A 20,214-nucleotide genomic window follows, 5' to 3' on the forward strand; every position below is an offset into this window, starting at 1 on the left:
GAACGAGTATGAATTACATAACCAACCAAACCTCTTAGATGGTCATTTCCATACGTTCTGATATTTGGCTTTCCCAAAAGATGTATGATTTCTATAAAGAGGACATAGGATAGAAATTAGCTGGATTTCACTAAAAGACGCTTTCAGCCTTAGTGCTGAACCTCTTTCCTCCCTGCAATAAGGTGCTATAAATGCATACAGATGATAAAACTTCTCAGTCTATTAGTGAAATTCAGTTGATCTAGACTAGTAGGAGAAGAATATATTCTGGAAGGGATGCTCCATACTTTGCTGCTAGAAAACAGCTTGTGCTGCAACCATGAGAGTCGTCTTTGGACAGGAAAGAGGGAAGCACTTCACACAGTTGGGATACACAGGAGATTGTCCCATGATACATACATGGAGATGCTTCTCTTACTGAAGAACCTGACTTGTGAAACAAGGAAAGGAATAGACTAATGTCTTTTAAAGCCAGAGAGGACCATCCACCTAGGCAAGCTCCTGTTCCTCAGGGATTTCTGCATTGAGCCTGTTCTTGAGGCTGATGTAAAGAGTGGCTTTTGAAAGGGTACTTCAGTGTTGATTTTAAAACTTGGACAGCGGTGGTCCACAGAAAGAAATTTCTTTTTTTTTTGAAAACGAATCCATGCTTTGGGGGCTGGAATCAAAGCCTGGCTCACCTTGTTTTCCAACTTTGCAAATCCAGGATGAGCTGTCCAAAGCAGCACATGCTGGGAAGCAGAAAGGACAATCACAGAGAGAAAAATTGGTTTTGTCACTCTAAATTGCTAGAGCATGATTAGAATTCTTTTGCTGCAGCTTTGATTACCTGCAGTCTGAAAAGGAACATAATTAAAGCCACTCCAGAAACTTCATGTAAATCCTAAAAGAATTGCCTAAGAAAGAAGTAAGAGAAGCTAGTGACATGTATTAGGTGAGAGATGTGGAAGTAACAAAGGTTACTGTAGCCTAGCAACAGGTTTTAGAAATACATAAAACTGGAACATGAATACAGCTTTAAAAAACAGCTTCAAGCTATTTGATCATCCCACTGCAATGTGAGGTTAGAAAAAAAATTTTTACATTTTTGTCTTCTAAGTGATTGATTTAACTAGCTGAAATGAAACGCTACCTTTTGAGCATCAGCATCCAACATTGTTATGCTTTTATTGATAGCAGAGCTGGTGTTAGCAACACTTGGCAGCCCCTGTTCAAACTGGCAAGAGGGAGTCACTGAGAGCAATTCTAAATTCTGGGCGTATGTGCTTATATATATTTTCACACGTATATATGCATATATATTTTTTAAAGTTAATAGGAATTCACCATTTAAAAGTCTAGAACATGGCCTGAAGGAAACGTGCCAAGAGATCAAGTCCTGCCTCCTGCAGTTGCAGCAACCATCTAGTACGTAGTGCCATTTATAAAATTTAGAAGTTTGTTTCAGAACTGAACAGGGTCCTTCTTGGTATTTCTTTCCTTGTTGGAAGCACAACACATCACACCTCTGACACTGGAGAACTGCTACACAAAGTCAAAAATGCTTAATTGGTATGTGATAAATCTTTGAGTTTAACACTGAAGTTTGCTTGCAACTCATTGATATGGTAGTACCAACCCCCTGCCTACAATCCTATAGCTTCTGTGATGTGCCATAAATTTGGACTCTGCACATGTGCTGTTTGTATGTACATGTATAACAATATGTATGTATAGCTGTAAACCTGGAGAGAGAGTGAAAGTATGCCAGTGTGTTCTTCATTCATCAGGATGGTATCCTATAGTAAATTATGATATGCCATGTGTATGCAATAATACAGACTCTGTATAATAAATTAGGATGAATAGAGTTCAATTCAGTTGCCTAAACAGAGGCATCTAGTGTTGTTTGGGATGCCCTGCGGCATCCCTCCTGACCTCCAGCTGCTGCTCCAGGAGGTCACAGGTCTCCCACAGATCCTGTGCCGTAACTACCAGCACAGTTCAGATGGCCCAGATACCCTTCGGTGTCTGAAATGGCACTCGAGACTGGGCAACCACAGCCCATGCTGCACATGCAGTCCTATGCTGCACAGTTTTGTGTGCAGTTAATCAAGTATAAACCACGCAGAAAATCTTTGTGTATAAAACATAGCAAAGTGCCTTGTTGTATAAATCATGTTACTGGGAATGGGTATTGTTGATTTTAAAAAAGGGTTGTGGATTTTAAGAAATGGTAAGTACCAGCTAGGAGACCACAGCTGATCCAGCGCATATGCCAAGTCAGGAGTCTGTTCCATCTCCACAGCTTTCCTTTTATTTTCTGTTCCAGGGGACAGAGATTATAACTGGAGAAGCAAGAAATGGGAATTATTTCAGGATGCATATCAACAAATATAGTATGGTAGATAGCATCACCTGCTTTTCAAAGGAATCCTTCCCTGTCTCCAACTACATTTGCTTGTATGGACAGCATGAGCGTCTTCTTAATGATCTTTATTATCGCTGGAATGAAGGGAAGATTACAGATCTTTACAGGTAAGATAAACTCAATACTGTGCATAAAATCTACATTCTGGCAGAATTTTAGTTTTATTTTATTGTGATTTATCTTCTGGCTGCTTTCTCTTAGAACAAAAGATAGATTTATTTAAAAATGTCTTCCATTGTTTGGCAAAATTATCAGTGGCAATACAAGCCCTGAAGACCCTCCTGGAAAGAGCTGTGTCTCTGACATTTATTTAGAGAAGGAGCAGTGGTTTACTTGACCATCTTTCATCTGAAAGAGCATTTCAATATCTTTATAACTTTTGCTTAGAATATTCAGTAGGAGTAATTCATTAAGCTGAACCTGAACAATCGTTTTTACTGAGGATTCATATTCAGAAGTCACTTTTAGGACTCCGTATTTTTGTTCACTTTGAATCAAATTTTTAAGTCAAGGTATCTAGGGAGATTTTAAATCACTCCTGATGATAGTCATACTCAACAACTTGCCAGCTTATCTGGTGATACAATCAGCTCTGAAGTTTATCCTCCAGACTATGTTCTCTATGTAAGGTGGTTATTTTAACTTAATTTTACAGCTGGAGGCTGTGTCAGGACTCTGCATATTTAGTGGAGGTTCCCCATGCAACTTGCAGGACTTATCCCACTACAGCACTTTGCAGCAGTGAAACAAGTCTTGCCGATGTTCTGAGGGGCTCCCCTTTGCCTGCTGTGCCCAAGCAAGTGCAGGGCAGTCCTAGGGACTAGGTGTTCCGTGGCAAGTCTCTCAAGTGGTGGGAAAGCCTGAAGAGCCTGACTGTTTCTAGCCAAGGTTTATGTGCTGTCTCCTCAGAGAGAATTGTTCATTGCTTTTGGAAATGCAAACTTAATTAAGGAACTTACTACGGAGAGAGGAGTATCTGGAAAAATGTGATCTACCATATCTTTGATTTTCTGCTACTTCTCCAGAATTTCGTATTTTAAAAAAATTACCTGGCCTGAAAACTTACACATGTTTTATTCCTTATGCTTCAGTGAATACAAGTGCTTTGGAAGTCAAGCATGAATAAAAAAAATCAAACCAAACAAAAATAAAACCAAAACCCCAGCCTTGAGTTTCATTCATTGGGTAGTATTCTTTGAGTGTGTAATTGAGACAGGCGGTAAAGAAGAACTTGCTGATACATCTTGGTTTTGGTTTTCATTTTTAAAAATCCCTCACAACTGGTGTCTTGGGATCCTAAATTGTTACAGACAGAGAAGTGCCATGTTACATAAGCAGGTTTAGAGACAAAAAGCCAAGCACAGGAACAAATGATAGATTTTTATCATGATACAAAGCTGATAGTGGTGCCCTAAAAGTCTCCAGGTCTGATTTTGTTATATTTATAACTGATTTGAAGAAAGGCATAAATGGTAGCAGATTAAACAATTTTATTTAAGTAACAGTTTGTAGAAATTTGCTGTAAAGGATGTGCTGTGGTCCAAAAGAAACTTTGCATGATAATGGCAATCTATTAGTTCAAAAAAGACTGTAGAAATGAAGCACCTGATACCTTGAGACAGGGACTTAAGAGCCTCTGAATTCCAGCACCTCTTTCTCTAGCTTTTGCATTTCTGCTGGTTCAGTGTCAAAAAGCTTTGCCAGAATATGGATAAGGCATTGCACACTGCTAAATGAGAATGTCTGCCGAAATCAGGAGGAGGGGAGGTCCAGCCAAGCCGTTCAGTTGATGACAAAAGGCTGATTTGTGTGCTGTATTTTGAGAACAGTGGTATCAGCTGCTGACTGAAAGGGTGAACTCCCCTGAAAAGGACTCAGGGCTTCGCCAGGACTGGATGTGCAGCTCTCGCAATTTCTCTGATGTGTTCTGCAGTCCTTTTCCTGCACTCTCTCCTGATTGTAAATATTACAGAGTCTAGCTGCTCATTTATTTCTTCTCATCTTGTTCTGAAAAATGGGCTGAACCCAAACTTCAACTGTAAGGTTTAAAAGTTTCTTGAACAAAAACGCTTCTTCAAAAATTTCACTTCAGGAGACCTTTGTATGCCTCTGCTGAGAGGAGTGTGAAACTTCTGAATTGCTGCTGCCACAGGGATTGATTCTCATTTCTAGAAAATGCTGGGTTTGTTTTATGAGAGTAATGGCACATAGCAAATGTGAAGTTCACATAAACAGTATATTGTCAATAAGTGTTAAGTAGAAACTGAAGGAGGATGACACAGTTGTATGAGATAGGGGCTAAGACAACAGGTAATTTTCTTTCCCTGTCACAGCTGATGCTGATCAGTTAATACATTTTGAGCACTGGAAGAAACTTGGTATTCAGGTTGTGGCAAGGTATCATCAGTCTCTTTCATGGTGTTACAATATGCAAACACAGCTGTGACCTACTCTTTTCTACGAACCACAAATGTTGCCAGACACTTAGCCTTTGCTGTTTGCCCAGATGTGGCTACAGTATCGCTTGTTATATGTACTAGCAAGTCTCACAGTAGCATCAACACCTGGAAGAATAAATTATCCTGCTTTCGGATTTCTGCTTGCAACACAGGTAGCAGCATTTTCCTTGCCTTGACAAAAACCAGCATTTGCTGCATGGTGGGCATGTAGCCCAGCCCAAGGACCTCACTGCAGCAGCACTTAACCTGCACTCTCGATAGTCGATAGCGATGCACATAGATTTTGAAGAGGTGAGACGTTAACATTCTGAACGGATGGCTTATTGCTTCGTGACAGAAATAAAGAATGTATTAGTCTCCTATGCTCTCATGACTGTGATAGGATCCCCACCAGTGCACAAGCTGATTGTGGGATTACAAGTAAGATCAAGTTCCAAACATCCACAGAGATTTTAAAAATCTTAGGAGAGATGAAGATCTCTGTGGTGATCTGTTAATAGGATGAGTCAGGCCAGTCAACTTCGTAAGAGTAAGAAGTGCAGTTTTTTCTGATGGCAGCATTGCCATGAGCACGCACTCATTGAGGGAGTCGTCAGCTTCTCTAAGACTGCTGGTAACTTAAGTGGTCTTTACTTACTAGGACCTGAAGTTGTGCAAGGTCAGGGTCCTCACCTCCACGTACTCACAGGCACTGTGACCTGTGTGTCCGGGTGGTCTGGCCCAGACTGCTAGTGTGCCATGCAGAGGGACACCACTTAGCAGGTCCTCATCACATCTCTTGAGCTTTTCTTAATTAGTGATGATGAACTAATTTGGACTTGTCTTTTACAGCCTTTACATGTGGACGTTGTTTGGGATCTTTTGCCTCATTATTTTATCTCACCTCTCATTAGCCTGTGGCAAAATTCCTGAATCACAGTTGCCAGGTTTTTCTTATCTGGTTATTTTATTGCCTCCAGTCCTGTTTTTCATCTTCTTTATATCTGATCTTTAGATAGGTTTGTTCCTTCTCTTGCCATTTGGTCATTTGAATGAAATCACATATGTTGCTCTGTAGCAATTAACATATGCTGTTCTTTAATCCTTGCTCGCTTGTTTCTTCTGGTGCTTTCACACAAATGCATGTGCACACGTATGCATTTCCATTCACAGCAGCCTCGATATCTCTGTTACAAACGTCTGTGCTATGAGGAGGATAGATTCTCTAGCTAGATCAAGAGGTGGGAGACGGAAGAGTAAATGAAAGCCCTTTGCAGTCAGCCAGGGCAGACTGAAAGGACTAGTGAGAAAAGGACGGTGAGAGGAGGAAGCAAACTGCCTCTCATCTCCATGTAACAGTCCTAGCACAAAGCAGACTGGCACAGGAAATGGCTGCTTTCAGGAGGTGGTATAGCAATGGAAGAAGGCTGGCAGTGTAGTGTAGTCTCATAATATATAATACAGTATCATACCTACAATACATGCATCCATATAATACAATGTTATGTACAATATACAACAATATACAGTGTTAAATCCTAGCCATGAGAACACTATTTATTAGAAAACCATTACATTGAAACAAGTTTTAGCATCTCTTGTGAGATGAAGATATTCTTGAGGCTTTTATGTAGATTAAAAGTGGTGTCTGGTCTTCTTTTGGCAAGGAATATGAAGATGCATTCGTCGATTTCTATGTGTGTGATCAAAAGAAGGAAAACTTTTTTGGATGGTGTTTACATGGTCTATACTGGTCTCACATGACCATGTGAATGCAAACCTGATGTTAGGGCTGAATTTCTTTCTTTGAAAAAAATCCTTTTAAACTAGTACACGTTACACTTGCCTCCAGTTGCAGTATCTTCTAGAAAGATGTGAAGTGCCCTTAGTGAAAAGAAAATGTAGACTGTGAAAAAGTTGTGGTTCATTAGTTAAGCTTGTAAACTTGCTGACTTGAACATTCATTCTCCTCCTTCCTTCTTTATGCCTCTGTTTTGGGGAGGGTCTTCCTCTAAGTCCAGAAAGTACAATGTTTTAATCTTTTGGTCTGCATTTAGATTTCCCAGCATGGCATCTAGTTCCAGGAATGGACACAGTGGAACAGCTGTCACCTGGGAGCTAATTTATTTCTGTGTAGCATGCAAATTATCTTTTAAATAATTAGAGACTGCATCTAGCAATGAATTTCCTCACTGATTTATGTTTGGTATAAGAGCTGAAAGTTAACCCCATGATACCGGATTTCCTGACTATAATGTGCCAGTGCCATTTTCAAATTAGCATTAACAACAGGCTCTCAAGACTCGGCTAATGTGAACAAGTAACTCCTGGTTGTACACGTGAAACTGCAGCTAATGGTAATAATGAGATAAATAACATCTTATTTTGTTGAGAGAAAAGTTCCATTGATTTCAGTACGAGTTCAACATGATTTAAAACTGCAGGACTTGATCTACAACCAAATGGAAGATGGAAATCACTTCTCTCCTGTCCTCCTTTCCCCATAGAGTCAGCATACATTGTGGAGGAAGCTAAGCAGCGTGGTGGGCATGCATCACCCCACGCCTGTGGTGGGTCAGAGGGGTCTGCCCATGGCTCTGCCCCATGTGCTGGGCTGTCCCTAGTCCTGTGCTGGGCTGGCGAAGGAAGCCCTTCAGCCCCTAGATTTGCAAGACTCAACAGCCTGATGCCCCCAGACATGCCACTATTGATGATGTATATTCAAGCTGCAGCTCTTTTAAGAGTTTAAGGTCATAAATTTATCAGCCTAGCAAGCAGTAACCGAAAAAGCCAGCATAAAATCATCTGACTGTATTGCCACAATCACTTGGTTACAAAATGCACGAGCGCACTGGAGAGTGTAAGCTTTTAGTGAGTTAGATACTCCTTGTCCGTATTATGGTATTTTCACAGCTTACTAAAAGCTTCAAATGCATCTGAATTAATTTTTTTTTCACAGAAACAATGCTTTTAGCTCTCATAGTTAAACCAGCCAACACTACTTCTGATGGAACTAGAGAGTTTTAAAGTTTCTTACCCTTCCTGCTTTAGCAGACAGGTACTACTGACATGTTTAAAGGAGGTCTTGGTGCAACTCTACAGCTGCACAGTTAAAATAAATGTTCCTCATGATGCCTGGCTGCCGTAGTTAGCCGTGATCCCGGTGATACAGATATTCATATGATAATAACAGATATCTAATATCTTCTTCAAAAACAACTGCCTATCATTAAGCTTCTGCAGCCATATTTGGGCCTGATTCTCATAGGTGTTAGGTATTCCAGCTTAATTCAGAGCAGTGTCTGTGTGGGTTCAGTTCATTACTTAGCCAAATACGAATCTAAGAGCCAATGTTTTTGTTTCTACCTATGCAAACAACAGCTGAGGAAATAGGTTGTTAAGCCAGAAGATGACCACATCCAGTCAGACAGCTGTCTCTTCTGACTGCGCCACAGTGGGATGCACTTCATCCCTGTGACTGTTTTATAGGATGCCAAGGTCTACTGGGCAAATTGTCAGGGCCTTGGACAGGCAATATTTACTAACCACGAGAAGTCTTATCCTCACTTGTCACGGTGCTACAAGAAAAATGCACCATTGCCATCAGCAATGGTCACCCTTCCATCTGCCTCATGCCACCACAGTAGCTACATTCATTCCATCTAGGCCTTCACCCATTACTTTTCTGAGCAGAGAGGTCTTACAATGCAGCTTTCTGGTGCCAGGGCAGGCAAAATTATAGGAACCAAAGACACAGTATCCTGAAGCTGGGGATTTTGTATACAAACCTTTTATGTCACCTGGAAGTTTTAACAGCATTACCCCCTAGATCTGGAATCCACTTTAGGAAGCAGTTTTTTCAATTTTTATTCATTTCACATAAGGTTGCATCTCAAAAAGGCTCAACTGGAATTTGAGCACCCAAGAGTGAGGCTTTTTCCAATAGGGAAGCCTTCTTTTGAAGGAAAAAGAAAGTGAATTCCAGTAGGTTTCATATGAAGTGTCCCCTGTACCACACTCCTTCCCTTCCCTTGTTCTCTGGTGCTCGTTTGAAAGCCTTCAAATTCTTTCCATTGTCATAGCAGCATATAAAAGAGGGGGGTGGGGAGAGAGCTCTGAGATATTCTTTCTTTTATTTTTAAGCTTATACATTTGTTATTGGTCATCAGTCCTCCACACTGCTTCACAAAGGAGGAATGTAACCAGCCAGTTACACCTTTTGTATTCATCCAAGATGAAGGCAACTGTAAGGCAGTTGCCAAGTTATGGAACATGTCCACAGAGCAGTGGAATCTCCCTCTGCAGCATCTTAGGTACAAAATGGATAATTAGAGGGGTCTCCTGATACCTGGCAACCAAATGGATGCTCACTGGCATCATGCCTTTAATATGAAATAGAAGTGCTTCATGTAGGCTTCATTTGGCATTAATGAAAACCAAATCTACTAACATAATGCATAAAAATCTGTGCCACTAGTTTCTAAAATACTTAAGTAGCTTATTTATCAAATTAGGTGTGAGTGGTTTTTTACTTGGGATTTTGTAATACTGTCTTAATGAACTTGTTTTCCATCATGACCTACAGAAGAAGATGCTTGGTGCGTCGCATTAATGGGGCAGTAATACTAAAGATGAGGCAAAGGAGTACCACTGTTGTATGACAGTCAGTGCAGCAAAATCAGCGTCACTGGAGGAAAGGCACAGATTTGGGCTGACAGTCATAAAGTGTCCTGTTAAGGGAAACATCGTTATGCCAATCCATTTCTAAAAGGCAACCTGTGAAATGTTGTGTTGCTCAGCCATCCCCTGCTCAAGCTTCTTCTTGTACCTATTCACCAAGTTTACTCTCTGTGTAATGCTGAAGTTAGTAAGATGCTGTATGTTAAGCACTTCTGGTATTTAACAATTTGTAAAGCATGCTGATGGACTAATGCATTGTGTAGCAATCAAAGTGTTTTGAATAACATGTAACACAGAGTACTGAGTACTCTATTTATATTGTGTTTATATTTAGTTCTTACCAGAAATGTGCTTTTAGTCATCTGTACTCACTACGCTTCAGTTTGCATCATGGAGCCATCTTGGTGCATGTAGGCTGGACATTTCAGGCTCTGCTGTGTATGTGTGTAGGCTTTCCAGCTGAGAGCTGAGGAGCCTTACAGGGTCAGTCCTCTGAGGGAGTCCAAGAAGGCAGCGTGTGTTTTGAAGGACATTTAGCAGAGAAACCTTTCAGGCACACTCATCCAAAGTGAGCTTGAAAAGACTGTTACTTTTTTTTTTTCTTTTTTTCTAAATAACTTGGTTTCCAGCATTTTAAGGACTTGTCCAGCCCATTGACAATTTATCTACCCCGCACGGTGGTCTCAAGTAGCATCATGAGGAGCATATGTTCATGGCATGATAGAAAAGCTATTTGCAGCAAGATGCACGTGCACTCCAAGTGTCTCATCTTTTTTGCAAGCTTGGAGTTCTCCAGAGTTGAGAAGATATGTCCACCAGGCTGCAAACGCCAGTCTGGGAACTGATGATGTGAGGGGCCAGGTCCGTAGAGAGAAGCCCCTGCTGGCAGACGTTAACCAGAGGCACTTTGGCAAGCAGGAGTTGGGAAGGGTGGCTGATGACTCTGGCAATACCTATGCATGGGACAGAAAGACAGGGGATTTTGCTGAAATTCAGTGACAAAGGATTTTTTTTCCCAGTGCCAGAACAGCAGATAGGATTCAGTGCTGCCATATGAAGGGCATCAGCAAATTAACACATGCATAGAGCTCTGGTGATCTGCCCCAGCTGTCCATTGGAAGATCTGCATGCAGCCTGGCTGTGGTGGGTGTTGCTGTCCAGGGGCTAAGCACTCTGAAAAAAAAATAAGGGATGCTCTACACAAAGTGGCACAGCTTCAACAGCAACAGGTACTGATATGCACTAGGACACAAGGCTCCCAAACATGCAGCAGGAAGGCATGGAGTCAAACTCCCTTTCACTAAGATGCTTTGGAAAATTCCACCCAGAAACTATAAAAGTGAATACTATCACTGGATATTTCATTAGCTTTTCTCTTCAAACCCCATCATTTATGCTCACACTCCATTTTTCTTATTAGCTGTACAAGCTAAATGCTCAAAATATTTTGAGTGGTATGGAACAACAGTTACTTATTTTAAAGTAGCCATTCAGATCTCTTCTACTTAAGTTCAGTTCACACATCATACATAGTACTATTCAGGCTAAAAGTGATTTATTAAGCAGTGTCATTAAATGAGAGTTTAAGTAGAAACACCACACTGGACTGTTTATTGATGTGACTAATAAATCTCGTAATATAACAAATTAAGAAAAGGAAGAATATTTGCTGTTTTCAGTATTATTTTTAAAAGGACTAGGTAAAGCTATAGATCTATTACTTCTAGCCTGGATAATCAGCAAGTATTTAAACATGAAATGCATGCTACATAGAAAAGCTGTTTTTAAACCAGACTTTCAAAAATGAAGAGTGACTGTTTGTTAAGAGAAATACTAGAATGCACTGCTATCTGGAATTTGCTGATCCCACACCATTAGCACACTGTGATTACATTTAAGGGATTCCACCTTAGGCTTTTGTTCATCATGCAGATGGTGAGACTTATTTTCTGCAGGGATGAAAAAAAACAGAAAGGAAGTGTGGCAGGTAGTGAGCATGGCTGAGAGAGACTAATGCTACTCAGTACACTTCGCAGCCTAATTAGAGGAAAATTTGTGTGCTTTTTATGAAGAGAGAGACAGGATAAGGAAAGAGGAACACATGAGGGGATATCAAAGCACTAACAGCTTTTTTTGCTACCAGAATTAAATGCTAACCCCAAGGTGCTCCGGTAAAGCTGTACTTCAATAGCAAATCAATATAAATGGCAGACCCCTTTAGGTGGCTTTAGATTTCTATACATTAGTGGTTTTTTTAAGGAGCAGCTAACTTACTAATGAAGAGGTATGTTACTAAGACACTCCACATCCAAATTAGTATGTGAAGGCCAGTCAACCGAATCCTACCACAGCAATTTGCAGCTGAACCTTGCCGATTCATATTAATAATTATGCAAGCCATTATGAATGATTGAACTCTGAACAAACAAGTAATTACAGAAAAGCAATCATACCAGTGCATACAGCATATCTGTTGATTTTGTATGTCAGTTTTAATTTCCTTTTAATTGTTTTTCATAATACATTACATGTGAAATAGTACTATGTGAAAAAAATGTAATAAACCTTATTTCAAGGTCAGCCATAACTTCCTCATAGACAGAGCAAAGAGCAATGTTTTTATATCAATTTTAAAGAGCAGAGTTTAGAAAGTTTAAAGAGCAATTCAGTGAAGAGTCAGCTACACAATAACTGTTACTATCTAGTAAAGTATCTAAACTTTACCAAATTCCAGTGCTGAAATAATGGATAATATCTCTCAATGATATTTAGAATAGGAAGGGACTGCAGTATCTCAATGTGAAGCAGGGATTGCAAAGATTTGCTTTCTGATGGTGCCTCCAGGTAATGGCACCTAAATGTAACATTTCCAGGATATTAAAAATGCAGAAACCAGAGGTGATTTATCAGCCATGATGGGTAAGGGGCATTTGTGAAGTGAAGAGGCTGGCAAGCAATACGCGATGTCAATCATGACTCGCACCCCCCTGGAGTCAGCAGGTCTCTGCAGTAGCCCTAGTGAGGTTTTGGACTGGGCCCAGTGGGATCAGTATTGTCCTCTGTGAGCTCTGGATTCAGTGCCCATCTTTCTCGAGCATCAGTTGCACTGCACTATGTTTTGCTATTGCAGCTGCAGAAAAAAGGGTTTTGTAAACCACATGTTGTAAAACGGTTCTTTTCCAAGGAAAAGATATTGCAGGTTTGGTCACAGTTCTGTTGAAAGTGGCAAAAAAGCATGGGCTTCCTTTCTATGATTTACTTAGCAAAAAGTACAAAAGAAATGTCAGCCCATGAGTCAGTAAAAACCATCATTATTTTGTAAATCTGCCCAATGAAGTAAATCACAGATTCATTGTCCATAAGACTATTGATTTCACTAATTACTGGGTGAGAGCAGTAACAGCGTCCTAGATTAATGAATTTAACAGGAGTGGCTTAAAATGCATGGACAAACAGGTGTTCAGTGAGTAGAACTATAGAGCAAGGAGTTAAATAGCTGTCTTGCTACAACCTTGCTGTTGGTTCAACATTTGCTTGATTGTTAGGCCATTGTAAGTGATTTTTAAGAAACTGCAAACCAGGGAATGTTTTATATTCTTTGTGATTAAGAACAGTGCTTTCAGGTGGTGCTTTATGGGGTTTTACACAAATGAGCCTTGATTTTTACCTACATAAACAGGCTGTCTTTCAAAATTACTGGTCAGATGGTATTTAGCAGGAAATGCTTTGTGGTTTTAAATTTACACTTTATGATTCCTGGTCCAGCTAGGCAAGGTATGTCTGGAAATGTCTTTTACTGGTATCACAATGTCGTTGTAATTAGGAGTCTTAAAACATCCATATATATTGTCTGCAAACAGCGCATTGTCTCTTTTCCTGACAAGATGGGACATTTCTTATTAAGTGCACTTGTGTTGGAGAAAAGACTGTGAACTTTGTTTGGGAAGTAATGTCAGGACAACCTAGAAAGTAAAACTGCATTGCATCCCAACCCACAGCAGTACTGTCCTCTCCCCACTCCTGGGAAGTGGAATTCCCTGTTCTTCATAGGTACTCTGGGCATAACGGTATTACACTGGAGGCTGTGTCAGCTGACCAGCTGTTTCAGTTTCATCTCTGCTTGTCCTTCTGGTTTGGTTCGTGGTGTTTGTAATAGCAGCAGCTTTCTTCTTACTGTTTACTAGTGGCAAAACCAAGGAGGAATGAGGTATGCTGCAGCAAAAGCATGCTGCCATTTGGGTAGCTTTTTCCATTGTGTGTCAAAAGTACCAATGAGAAACTCAGCTTCCATAAATTGCCCAAGTCGTTCACATTTAAAGGATCCAAACGTGCCAAGGAATGACTTTGAATATTTTGAGGTCTGAATATTTGAGAACCAATAATGTATATTCCAGATGTAGCTGATAAAGCCTGGAGATTTTGCATTTCAAGCAGTACATTTCTTCTTAAGGAAATTTAAACCCAGAAAAATGGACATCCAGCTTGAAAACTCACCGTGTTGTACTAAGTGTGGGAAGCTACAGAGAGGGAAGGAGACTCTATGCTACTTACAGATTAACGGGAGATTAAGTTTATCAATGACTCTGCCTTGTACCACCTACTAGAAAAACGTGTGCTGCTCTGCATATGCTTGCAGTGCTGGATGGCAGAGGATACAACTCTGACCAGAGTCCTGCTGAGTTTAATGGGACATAAGGCAGGTCCCTAGCAAACTGTAGACTGCTTTGTGAAGAAACAGATGTGATTTCAAGAGATCTGCATTAATGATTATTTAGAGACATTTAACAAAAGTTGCAAACGGATTCAAACCACTTCGTAGATTGTCTCCGTTTCTGAACTTTGTCATTTCCTCTGAGTTCATATGTGTTGGTGAAAGAGTGGGGATAGTGGGGATGCAAGGAGCTGAATTTGGTTTTGCTATTGCTTTCATCAAGGCTTTGAGTAGCAAAAGAACACTGGCAGACACAGCGTCTTCAAAATCTATAGTTAATAACATGCCAGTAGCTTGCAGAGGGATTCTACAAAAGCATCATCACAAGGAACAGGTGCCTACCTGCCCTTTGAGCTTTTCAAAATCCCCCAACTTGTCCTGGTCTCACAGAGACACAGAGAGAAGTCACTGGCAGCGCTGGCGAGGCAGCAGCTGAGTGCTGGCTGCTTAGGGCCGCAATTTAAATTCCCTTAACAGGATTCTGCGCTAGAGAATGGCGGTCTAAGTGTGCACGCACGCTGTGGTAATTTGATAAGCTCACCTGCAGGGAGGGATTATTTCACATAGTTTAATGAGCCGTCAGGTCTGCATTCCCAGTACATAAGGTGCGCCCACAGGCCTGTCCACAGTGACACCCGTTATCTCTGCTGTCATCAGGCTCATGGAAGCAGCAAGAAAAGGAATGGAAGTAATTAAAAACATATTACAATTCTCATATTAAAAAAAGAATCACTATTTTTCAGGCTGTAATAATGAGATTTACTTGCACATTAAGATGAGTGAGAAAATCAAACCTTTTAAAAAAATTGGTTTCTGTTTTATTTGCCACATTGCATGCATTCATATCATCACTGCTTTCAGTTTCTCTTTCCACTGGTGATTCTTTTTTTTTTTGGAGAGGATTTTGGCTGAGGTTGTCAAAGAAGAGCACCCAGTGTGAAATACTTAGAGACAATATCAACACTGGTCCTCAGAAGCCCATCGTTAATAGTATAAATGGAAATTATTTGGGCTTTGCTTTTGCTTCGTTTCCATGAAGGGAAGCCCAACTTGTAGAAGTTTGGAAAACATTGCAGTAGTGTGATAAAACTGGTCAGTTTGAGTATTACAGTTACACCATGCTTGTGAATGATAAAAGATTAGATCTACCAGAGTAGGTCAGCTCATCCTACAGAGCTGGTCTTCACCTCTCCACCATTGCTTTCTTGTCACGGGATTTAAAATTATTTACAGAAACTTCCATTATTGATGGGTTTTTTTAAACTTTATATCTTACTTTTTGTTTGGTGGTTGGTATTATTCTGAAAGCTTTTCATTCAATTTTTAAAACTTTCTGGTTTTAACATCTTGCTCTCAGTGATACATCTCATGCTGTTAGACCTGACTTAGATGGCAGAAACGTTGCCAGAGGTGAGTGTCAGGTCCTCGCTGCCTCTGCTTTAGAGAGCCAGGACACACCGCAGACAAACGGCAGCTTCAGAATTAGCTTTCAGAGGCAGAAGCCTTGCTCTGCAAAAGTGGTGTGTAGTTGCAAATGAAATGGAGAATAAACACAGATAGCTCTCAGATGGGAAGCCGCCTGCATGCATACTCTGTTTTTGCTTGCTAGCAGTGGCCAACTGTATCCATTTTATTTAACGCTGCATCTCTTGAAAAGGGAAAGATTCCATCTCTTTTCTAGAGAATGCCACTAAATATTTTCCTCGTTCTTTCCTTTCATCTAATGCAGGCTACACATCACAAATGAGGCAGAACAGACTTTAAATATTGTTTGTCAAAGAAAGGCGAGACCAGCTTCCTAGCAACAAAAAGGATGTCGCTTATTGTCTTCAAAAGGAGACCATTTCATCCCATCTTGTTACAAATGCCTTCCCATGATAACTTCTGTCGATATAAAAGTCTGTCAGCAGGGGATCCCCGTTAGGAAGTGACCAAGTTTGAAAACCTGTTATGCTCCTGGCAAACATTGTCATCTTGTACATATTTAGCCTGATCACTCTGGCAGGTTATGAAAGACTAAATGGTGCAAACACATGTGGCAGATGCCGTTCTCATGATAGTTGAGGAGCCTTTGAGCCTCTGTTGGTAGCATGCCAGCTTCATCTTGTATACTGAAGAGCATTATACTTTCAAGCCTTCTACAGCCTGCCCTGAGGGACTGCTGCTGAAGTGGTAATAAAATTGAGAATGAACCTCAGAAAGTCAACTTGTTGGTTTGGCTTCAAATGGGTTTTTTCATTATTAAACTTCCCTTTAGCAGCCATATGTAGATCTGCTTTCTTGAAAACACCATGTGCTCCTTTATAAAGGTGATTCTAACTGAAAAGATAGATAAAAAAGCAGAGCCAGCAAGGAAAGTAAATTGTTTCTGTGAAGCAGATCTTTAAATTGCCTTTGGTGATTCCATCTCTTCAGGTGAAGGGAAGTAAAGGGAATCTGGTAGTAAATGTTGTTTACTGGTAGCTCCTCTTGGCAGCCTATCTAGAAAATACAGACAAGATGTTCTCCATTCCCCCAAACAAGGCGTTTTATTTGCATTAAATATTGCAAACTGGGTGATGCATTTCAGGTTTTGAGCTCCAAATCTGTGGATATTGACAGAGGCAGTCAAAAATGCAATTAAGAACTGAGCTGCTGGTAACAGCACCAGTAATATGTAGCATCCCTGAAACGTTTTATAAACATCATTTAATGCAGCTTCTCAGTGAGGTAGGGAAACAGCTGAACCACGGTAAGGCAGTTGGAAGATACGTCTCCATCGAGAGACGAAATCACCTTATCAGGGTTAGAATTAAAATTAAGATGCCAGCTTGAAGACAAAATGTTTGGCCAGTGGAAAAAGGTTAGCAGGGTATATCAGTAAAAAATAGTGTCTTCAATTACCTTAATGTATTCTTGTATAACACCCCCCTTTTTGCTGCTTTGCTATCTAATATCATGATTGAGTTAAAGGTTTTTGTTGGGTGGCGTTTTTCTTCTGAAATGGAAGGCTTTTTTTTAAATGTGTGGGGAATATCCTGTTCTTCTCTAGCTCTCTGCACATGTTATAGGTATATAAAAGTTAAAGTTAAAGCTGAGCTCATCTTTTCTAACATTTCCTGTCCAAATGAATAGGTAGTGTCAGTCATGGTAACATGCTACCAGAGACTTCTAGGCTGGGCAGCGCTTACTGTAGCAAGAACACGGTTATTTGTAGTGGTGTCTATAAATATTTATACTATGAACATATCTATCTGTGAACAGAGAGACTGTGCTGGCCACTGTGCAAATCCAGGAGAGGCAGCCCCAGCCAGCCTGTGATACAAAGAGAAACGCAGATGAAGGGGCTCAGTGGGAAGGCGGAGGGGAGCTTATGATGGGATGAGCATGTGAAAAACCAGCGAAGTTCTGCCAGATGCATAAACTGTTATTAGTTGTGCAGGGGACTGGTGAAAGATGAAGTTTAATTCAAAGAGTGGGAGGGGGAAACCCTGCCATTTGACCTTAATGAAGAAAAAAATCTGCAAAAAGAAAACTGCAGGTTAGTTTTCTGCAGACGGGTACGTCAGAATTATTAAACTTGTGTAGCACCTTTTAAGTTGCTTTATTCAGATGGTCATTTAAAGACCATGCAACTGAATCAAGTGATAGCATACATGTACTCCTGACAACAGTGCCAAGCGTGCTGCTGCCATTCCAAAGATGGAAACATTGGTTGCAGCCATGCAAATGCACCCGTCTTAAAAGTTCCTGGGTGACCCTGCTGACATCTGTTCATTCATTACTGGGATGAACATGGTGCACCTCCTGACTCCAGTCAGCACTAACAAGAATTACACACAGAGCATCTCACTGAAGCAGTAAAAATTATTTTTCATTACAGAGAAAAGAGAAATAAATCACAGGTTTGTAATCTAGCTGCCTCCGGTTATATTTACAGCCTTGAGGTTCTACATCGAGTCATGTCCTCTCCATCTTGTTACTCCTTTTTCACAGAAGAATGCTGCCATAGATGCTGTCACTGAAAGAAAAAGTTACAAGAGCTTCCTCCTAGAATAGGTTCAATTTAGCTTCAGCGTACTAGTGCAAAGAACATATTGCAACACCGTGGTGGCCTGTTTTTCTGGCCTTTATTAATCCAGAAACCTTAATAATGAACAACATTTGTGTCATTGTCTACACAAATTTAATTTGTTTATGCAGCAGTTCAGTTAATCCTGCAATCTGCTTTTCTCAAATGAGGACAGATAATGGAGACACCGTTCTTTACAGGTCTTCAGGCTTTTAAATTCTGATAAAATCAGGATTCTTCACTGGGTCTTGCCACAGCTCTGAATTAAGCCACTTTAAATGTAATTACTGAAGCTGGCTGTACATCAGGAACATCCATTAAAAGAATTGATTGACCATGCTGTTACAGGAGGCATTTTATGAACAAACGATCATGATGGGTCCAGAACTGTAATTTATAAAGGCAAAAAAGCAGGTAAATACTTTATTAGTGGTTAATGAGAAGTTCACAAGATAACTAAATTTCTCCTTTTTTAACCAGCTACTTCAGGGAACCTTGGTCCATGGCCATCTATCATGATCGGTTTATTGATCTCAAGAAGGAGCTGCGCCAAACCCTGATGTCAGAGCAGGTAAGAAAAATGACTGGCGAGTACATTTTATTATTTAGGTAATTTGTTAGTGTTGTTCATTTCAGTTTCTTCTCCCATCTTTCTCCTAAAGCTTTACGTTTCAGTTTAGCTATTTCCTCTGGGAAACCTGAGCAGATCCTATAGCCCTTAGCTGGGTGGGTTCACCAAGCACACAGCATATTGTTCAGTTCCCTTATTTGGGCGTATTTTTAAAATTTGCCAATATAACTTTACATTGCTTTGTTTTCCTTCACAGCATTTTTGCATTACACGTGCAGTTTAGTACAAGTACCCAGCAGAATCCAGAGGCTTTATTGTTCAGTTATCCCCTTTTTTTATTAATGTTACTTAATACAAACACACTTCGGGCCATCTTAAACCTGTCTCAGCTGAGCCTGTGAGAAGTAGATTTTCCAACATCTACCCATAGGGAATGGCTTTTCTAGCTGAAAGAGTGAAAGCAACTGGCTTTTCAGTGCTAAGTGGATTTCCTGAGCAAGGATGAAATTAAAATGGTTGCTAATGCTGTTTACAGCTTTGGCCTTAGTACCGTAGTCAGAGGCATAAAGTCTCAGCAGCCTGCAACTTCATCTGCTCAAAATCCAAAGCCCACCGTGCTCCACAAAAAGAACTGCTAACTGCAAATGGTTCCAACAACCCCAAGAACTGCCTCCCCTACCCCCTGATGAATTTCTGGCTGATCTCTCAAACGTAGCTTGCGGTCTGGATCTTGGTACTTCCGACCTGCAACTTGGGACCCAGTTTGCCTTCTTTCTCCTCATGCTGCTTTTGCTTTTGTTTAACGCAATGGAATTCCGTGCCATGGCAATATTGTTTGACTATTCACTTGCAACAGTTTTTAACTGTGCAGCAAACAATCAGAATCGACTGTAAATGGAGGCAGGGTGACAAAAGGACGGGATGTTGTGTGGACTGTAGCACACCCATTTCCATGGCCCAAACTGGTGCCCTGTTGTGGGTCACAGCTGTAGCCGCACAAACGCTCGACCCCCGCCTCCTCCCAGAAGGGCTAGATGCAATTTTCCTCCTATTGTCATGATACAGAAAGCTCCTCAGTGCGGTTTTACTTTAGATTCTCTTGGAAGACATCTATAAAAGGACACAAAATGAAATTCTGTGCAGAATGGGAGGCCTGATGGGAAGTGTTTCTCTTGCCGTCACACAGCCACATTTCGCATGCTGTTAAAATGTGAACATCCTCAGAGAAAGGGGAATTGGTGTCCCACAAATTAGAGGCTCGCTTGCCTTACCCTTTTCTTGTTGCCGTTGTCCTGCCACACACAAATAGTCTCACTGAACAGACTGAAAGCATCTCTGTGAGTCAGAACTGCT

At 40.6% G+C, this 20,214-nt stretch overlaps 1 protein-coding gene across 6 annotated transcripts in view; it reads left to right on the top strand.

Moving 5' to 3' along the window:
- The window catches only part of CFAP61 (cilia and flagella associated protein 61), a 118,671-nt gene that overhangs the window by 85,340 nt on the left and 13,117 nt on the right, over nt 1-20,214 (top strand). For all 6 annotated transcript variants that reach the window (XM_055725939.1, XM_055725936.1, XM_055725938.1 and 3 more), the window contains 2 exons: nt 2,312-2,517; nt 18,771-18,861. In XM_055725939.1, coding sequence (XP_055581914.1) covers nt 2,312-2,517; nt 18,771-18,861 — 297 coding nt within the window. The remainder of the gene's footprint in view (nt 1-2,311; nt 2,518-18,770; nt 18,862-20,214) is intronic.

Source organism: Falco cherrug, chromosome 13, assembly GCF_023634085.1.
Source record: "Falco cherrug isolate bFalChe1 chromosome 13, bFalChe1.pri, whole genome shotgun sequence".
In the NCBI taxonomy this organism is placed as follows: Eukaryota; Metazoa; Chordata; class Aves; order Falconiformes; family Falconidae; genus Falco; species Falco cherrug.